The 7589-nt window shown below is 34.8% G+C and overlaps 1 protein-coding gene across 1 annotated transcript; it reads left to right on the top strand.

Moving 5' to 3' along the window:
• Positions 1 to 650: 650 nt before the first annotated feature.
• On the top strand, positions 651 to 6406 carry LOC127083684 (histone deacetylase 6). Its single transcript, XM_051024016.1, has 6 exons — positions 651 to 1283; positions 2145 to 2585; positions 2681 to 2823; positions 4574 to 4664; positions 4747 to 4877; positions 5902 to 6406. The coding sequence occupies exons 1-6, from the start codon at positions 717 to 719 to the stop codon at positions 5972 to 5974; spliced, it is 1446 nt and encodes a 481-aa protein (XP_050879973.1). The 5' UTR covers positions 651 to 716; the 3' UTR covers positions 5975 to 6406.
• The last annotated feature ends 1183 nt before the right edge of the window (positions 6407 to 7589 follow it).

Below are 7589 nucleotides of genomic sequence, written 5' to 3'. Positions count from 1 at the left end.
TTAGTAAATTATTGATCTACTGTAATTATACACGGTATATTAAATTAATGATGAAACAAATTAACATAAAGGGTCTGTGGTGTAGTGGTAATGTGTTTGACTCCTAATGAAAAGGTTGTGTGTTTGATTTTTGTTGGTTGCAAAATTGAATTATCTTTTCACAAACAACACTGAGGCGCTAGATGCATTGGCATTTCTTCTTGTTGGGCCATGTAGGCGCCAGATGCATGGGTGCCTCCTTTAGGAGGGCCATGCAGGCGCCACAAGCATTGACGCCTCTTCATGAGGCCCAATGCATGTGCGCCAATGCATCTGGCGCCTCCTCTAACATTTTGGGGGGTGCGCCAACTCCCCCGGCACATCCTCTCTTAAAGTTGATTATTTTGAATTTTTTTTTGAAAAGATGGTTATTTTCGTATTTTTTTTGAAAAACATGGTTATTTTAAAAAAAAAATCCATAACTATTCAAGCCAAATTTTCATTTGAAACTTTTATGAAAAATTTATTTGTAAATTTTTTTTACACTAAAATATGTAACACTACAAAAATCATTTAAAAAAAAAACCAAAACCAATTATAAAAATAATAATTATTAAAAGATAAATAACAAAAAAAAAACTTTAAAAAATAAGTATATATAAGTGCAGAGAGGGAGAAAGAGGAATAGAGAGGGAGAAGAAGGGTTTGGTTTTGTTGAACGAAAATCCGAATTGAGAATGGGTAGCGGTGAAATGGGAGTTGCAGAGAGCGACGGTGCGTCACTACCGTCAATCGGAGCCGACGCAATGAAGCGAAGAGTAACCTACTTCTACGAACCAACAATCGGCGATTACTACTACGGTCAAGGCCACCCAATGAAACCCCACCGAATACGCATGGCTCATAACCTCGTCATCCACTACGCACTTCACCGTCGTATGCAAATCAACCGTCCTTTCCTCGCCGGTCCCGAAGACATCCGCCGTTTTCACGCCGACGACTACGTCGACTTCCTTGCCTCCGTTTCGCCTGAGATTCTCTCCGAGAATTCTCACTCTCACTACCGTCAACTCAAGCGGTTCAATGTTGGTGAAGATTGTCCCGTTTTCGATGGACTTTTTCCGTTCTGCCAGGCCTCTGCTGGTGGATCCATTGGTGCTGCTGTTAGACTTAACCGCGGTGATGCTGATATTGCTATCAATTGGGCTGGAGGGTTGCATCATGCTAAGAAAGCTGAAGCCTCGGGGTTTTGCTATGTTAATGACATTGTTCTTGGTATTCTCGAGCTTCTTAAAGTTCATAGGGTATTTTTCTTTTTCTTTACTCATTTATACTCTATATACCTTGCTATATGTTTTTTCTTATTCAATTCTGTAACTACGAATTTCATGCTCAGTTTTTTTCTTCTTATTCCTGACTTGTGTTTGTGCCCTAAATTGCTTCGAAAGGATTCACACTAGCGCAATTTGGATAAACAGATGAATTTGCAACTTATAGTATAAGCTCTTTACATATAAGCACTCATCATGGAAATAAGTTATCTATGTAGAAATAAGCTGAATACAATTTATGAATATACTGTACCTTGTTTTCGTTATTTCTTCCAAACAGTCTCACCGATGCTTGTGCCACTAGTCTTTTAATCATAGGACACATCATGACTGTATAATAGTGTATAAAATGAAGTTACATTTGTAGCTGGAACATAAATCTGAAGTAATAAATAGAACTGAATCCTAATGATGTAAATGTTGGCATGGGTTGTTGTAAACAGAAGTGATTAATGTTACAAAAGAAACTTTTTGTGCTGTAATTTAGCCATTCACAATGTATTTTTATAAGAAGTTTCCCCCTATTGACACTTTCTGGAATTTCACATGTATGTATCCAACCATTTTCCCAGATTTGTGCAAGAGTGCAGGATGTTTACTAGTGTGGTATATAAATATAAGAGTATTAAAGTGACAGTGAATAGTAATAGCACATGTATACTGTATAGCTACTATTTTGAATGGATGATATCTCTTTTTGCTCTTGCTAAAGATGAAAACGAAAATGGATTTGAATACATTCTAGTCATGTTCATGTCAATTTTTGTTTTTTGTTATTTATCACATGTCTTTTCTTCCTTTTCTGAATATATTGTTCATCATGTTACTTGCCAGCGTGTGGTGTATGTTGATATTGATGTCCACCACGGAGATGGTGTTGAGGAGGCATTTTACACTACTGATAGAGTGATGACAGTGTCTTTTCACAAGTTTGGCGATTTTTTCCCGGGAACTGGGCATATTAAAGACACTGGGGTGGGCTCTGGAAAAGACTATGCTGTAAATGTTCCTTTGAATGATGGAATGGATGATGAGAATTTCCGCGCTCTGTTCCGTCCCATCATGCAAAAAGTCATGGACGTTTATCAACCCGATGCAGTTGTTCTTCAATGTGGAGCTGATTCATTGTCTGGTGATAGGTTGGGTTGCTTCAACTTGTCTGTGAAGGGTCATGCAGACTGCCTTCGGTTCCTTAGATCTTTCAATGTTCCTCTAATGGTCTTGGGTGGGGGAGGATACACAGTACGGAATGTTGCTCGTTGTTGGTGTTATGAGGTTCCTTTCTTTCTCTACTTGTGCAGGATTTTAAACAATAGTGATGGTCTAATATGCTATTTATTGATTACTATTTGTCTCTTTCTATGTTTTAGACAGCAGTGGCAGTAGGAGTGGAGCCTAGTAATAAGTTGCCATACAACGAGTATTATGAATATTTTGGCCCAGACTATACACTTCACGTTGAACCAAACAACATGGAGAACCTAAACACACCCAAGGATATGGAAAAGATCAGGTGATTTATATTAATTGCTTTTTGATTGTATAAAAATTGATGATTCTGATTTTTTTGTTTCATAATTTTGACATTGCATACTAGCCATAAATAATTATGAATTTGCTTACTCATGCTCTATTTTTCTGCAGCTATGTTGCATCCTTTATGCTAATATTTTTTGACTTTTCCAGAACTTATAAATAGTTTAATTCCATGAACTAGCTGTAGTTTGCTCTTGAATGTGGCCCTTTTCTTTGTTGGAGATTGGAATTGTATGGGAAGACTTTATTTATGCATTATTCTAAATTTCAAGTATCTAAAATTAGTAGCAGAGCTTGATCCACTTCTTTGAGGGAGCCCAAATAGTTCATCAATATACTCAATTTGAAATAAAACATATTAAATTTTGTTGTAGCGTGATGGTACACATGTTTTTGGTAGCAAAGCACACAAGTTGGATTATAGGAAGACATACCATATTATGCAAGATTGCAAAAAATACCAGACCCAGAATCGATACTATTCCCCGGTACATGCTTAAAGAAGCCTAACCACTGCGGCAATGCTAAAACCTGTGAAATAGATGGAGACTGTTATATATTCTAAGTATAAAAAACTGATTAAGTAATCTGAATGTGAGAAAAGTCACCATGGCATGTCGTGTCTTGTGCACATAGTGCCATATATTTGTATGTTTTAGGGGGTGCACTACACTGCAAAACAGTTAAAAATATGCGACATCTCTGTATACCTATTTAGTCAATAGCACACTATAGCTGCTGGTGGCCACTATTGGAAGTGTTGTAGAGAAATATGCGGTAGTTCCTGCAATAGCAGCCATACTCACAGCTGTTTGCAACTGCTAAGGGATTTGGGAAAAAAACTTGTTTTAGTAGTGATTTTTTGAATTTGATTTTTTTTGTGGCATTTACGTGAGATCTATTACTTTTATTCTCATTTATGAATGTTTCATGAATTTTGAGTATAATTGTTTAATATATGCTTAACAATTTAGAATAGCAATTATCCCGATATGCACTTCCCCTACAACATTTTTGAAGTATGCTACTTTATACTGCTATCTAGGACTAACAACTCTTAGAATTGTGGTTGAGCCTAACACAACTTTTACAAAACCAACTTATAAGGTGAGGATATTTCCCACTTGTTAATATATGTTCAGGTCATATATTGTCTGATGTGAGACTCTTTAAACACCCTCTCATGCCCAACACTATTAGGCCGAGTGTGTGAATATAAATGGTGGGTGACCCGATAGTGGAAACCTAATAGTAGATGACCCAACATAACATGAATGAAGCTCTGATACCATCTTATAACTGTGGTTGGGCATAAATCGACCTTAAAAAACTGGCTTTTAAGGTGAGGATATCTCTCACTTGTAAACATAAGTTCAAGCCATATGTTGTCCAATGCGAAATAACTATATTTTATAGGAAATAACTACATTTTATAGGTACACGTAGATCACCACCACCTGAGAAATAGCTGATGTGGTACCTAGCTCCTAATGAAATAGTGTTTTTCCCTCTCTGTCTAGTTAATTGTATCTCCTTAAAGACAAAAATGGAATGCTATCTCAATATGATTTTCAGAGATTGAGCTTGATGCACAGTAACATTTATTAGTTATATGCAAATTTTCAACTTTTTTCCCTGTGCTGTTTACTTATGCTTCAATTGATAGTTTGTGGTATTTTTTTGGAGCTAACATTGATTGAAATGGATTATCCTAAACGGTTTTCCAGGAACATGTTACTTGAACAAATTTCCAGACTTCCTCATGCACCCAGTGCACCTTTTCAAACAACACCGCCAGTTATACAAGTTCCAGAAGAGGTTTGTACTTCTTAAACTAGTAGAATATACTATCCTTCTACCATCTTCTTTTAGTTTGATTTTATTTATTGAATGTATTCAGGAAGACGAGGACATGGATATAAGACCAAAACCTCGCATATGGAATGGTGACGATTATGATTCTGAAGACGATGATGAATATGAAGATGAGAAGGCCAGTATAAGGAGCTTAAATTTATCTGCCCGTATGAGGTAATAGTTTTCTTTTGTTTTAAAGCTGAATAGTAAAAATGCTTCTAATTTCTCACTCTTTATAGTGTAGGAATAGCCTAGAAGCTGCAGATATATAGTTACGGATTTGTCCCTTGGACAATAATCTTAGGGCCCTATGCAGGCCGGAACTCTAGCCTCAAATTTAATGGAAGTTTTGTTTTAGGTTTTTCAACCTCTATGCTTAGCCATTTGTGTTAATCAATCTGCTAACTTTCTTTATCCAAAGGAAAATTGTCTACTGTGGTTTCCGTGTTATTGGATGCCTTAATGATAGACTTAGCTTCCTTATTAGCTTGAAGGTTAATCCCTTATGAAGCCTTGTGTAAGCCCTAAACACGGGTTTGACTACTGTGTTATCGATGCAGAGTGATAATTCATGTCTATGTTTTAATAAAAATATAATATTGCAAAGAAAACCTTAAGTAGGGCTGTAAATGTAATAGGCTAACATTTGAATTGGATTGGAAGATGCAATAAACCTTGGTGAATTTTGGTGGCAAATTTAACCTTTAGGAATTCAAAGCTTATTTCTGGAAACCATGAAGGAGTTAGGAAGCCGGTGATCTGATTTGAGTAGTTCTTGTATGTAGCACCCTGGTGGTAGCCAATGATCGTTGCTTGTTTTAAGTTTTTAGAAATTATACTTGTGTACTTTCTATTCTTGAGAATATAATTAACTCATTTTTGTCACTTCTGTGAGAAAAAAACATAATTTGTCATAACTTCTCACTCCCATATCATTTTACAAATTTTGTTTTTATTTTAAATTAAATAAATTTGAAAACATTTATGGAAATTTTAATTACTAACCAAACATAGTAATAGAAATAACATTCTCGAGTGTGTGATTTTAACTCTCAAAATAAGCACACTTAAGATTGTTGTTTATTTCAGTGTTGAGATTATGAGATTGAATAGATTATTTGATCTTTTGCAAATGAGTTTGATTACCATTTGGTTCCTTTTTTTTTAAAATCTAAGAAATATACACTATATGAAGCAGGCGTTCAGCAGTTGATATGGAAGAAGACAAGCCAGTAGTTAAGCCTGACGTGCATTCGTCCTCGTCGTCCTAATAGCAATAAAACAGAGCAAGTTCTCAGTTGCCATGTTCTGTTAGTGAGAAGCTCATGACTGTTTGAGCTATGTGTTGCACATTTTCTTCCTCTATGATAAATGTGTTTTGAAGTTTAAATATATCTGAGGTAGATGTATAAAGTAGGAAGCACATTACCTGAGGATGGTGCCATTTTGGTGGCTGAATTGTAAAAGTACACCACCCAAAAATATATTTGGTGCTTTAAGTGAACAAGTGAACACGAGATATGGATGATAATTTCCCGATCTACCTTTGTGTTCATCAGACATAGATATAGGGGTGCAAAAACTTGGTTAGGTTTTTGGGTTTTATTTTGTTTATGCTGTTTGTAGCGTGCAAAAAAGAAGAGTCCTAAAAAATGATTACATTCTCTCTGGGCTTGATATTGACAGATATATTTCTTTGACCATGTTCATTTTGTTCATGTTTGTTGTTAGCCCGATGTTTAACTAGTTTGATGAAAATTTTGGTACTATTTAAATTCGACCATAGTGTAATATTTGAATTTAACCATTTAGAAATGTTTTTAGCATTTGAGATGAACTAGATTTACACAGCGTTGTTTTAAATTAGGCACTGGATCAAAGTACACCTACATAACATAACTAACATTATGTACTTAAGTGGTCTGAGTTGGAATCGTAGCTGATCCACCTACATAACTAACATTATGTACTTTAGTTCTTGTGTCCGTAGAAAAGTTGGTTGGAAAAGTATTCACGGCCAAACATGATATTTGAATATGATTGTTCTATTAATTGTAACATTATGTACTTTAAAAAAGAAAAAATTATAAGACTTTTTTTATCTCCTACTTATGCCATCTAGCTAATATTGTATGCTCTATATGATCTTATTTAAAGTCTAAATGTCGAGAAATATTCACTCTTGCTTCAAGATTATTTAATAATTTTGAAGTTATTATCTTCTCAAACTTGTACACTTTAAATAATATCCTTCCAAATAATATCCTTCCTGATAGTATTTCTACAAGGAATTTGAAAGAATGGTGGTAGAGAAGCAACATCGTTTCGATGATCTCCGATTGAAAGTGAATACTCATGCATGATTATTGCATATGTAAATTCTTTGATTTTTTTAGCATTATGAGTACTAATTATTAACTCTTGCTTTCCTCGCAAGCTTTTGGCATGAGAAATGTTTGCCCTTTTGTAATTTTGTTATGAAATTAGTGGGTTTTGTAATTTTGTTCTTATGAAATTAGTGGGTCAATGTTACCAATCGATCTCTTGTTTAGTTGTTCAAATTACAAAACTAATTACATATAATGTATATCAACACTAACTCATTAAAATACTGAATGTTGATGCAAATTTAATTCAATTGGCTGAGTTTAATGGTACGTAAACAAGCCTGATATTCAAAAAGTACAATTAAAAACATGGGTTGTTTTTTCAAAAAGAACAATTAAAAACATGGGTTGTTTTTTCCACCCTTATGTGTGTTTCTTCGTCATCGTGAAAATTTAAAACCGTTTATAGAATTTGGAGATGCATTTCCATACGCGCATTCTTAAATCATTTTTCAGACTATATTGAAGATGCATCTCTGGATTAAACTTTGACATAATA

Source organism: Lathyrus oleraceus, chromosome 5, assembly GCF_024323335.1.
Source record: "Lathyrus oleraceus cultivar Zhongwan6 chromosome 5, CAAS_Psat_ZW6_1.0, whole genome shotgun sequence".
Lineage (NCBI taxonomy): Eukaryota > Viridiplantae > Streptophyta > Magnoliopsida > Fabales > Fabaceae > Lathyrus > Lathyrus oleraceus.
The sequence above is the reverse complement of the archived record's forward strand: the minus strand, read 5'-3'. Positions and strand labels throughout refer to the sequence as shown.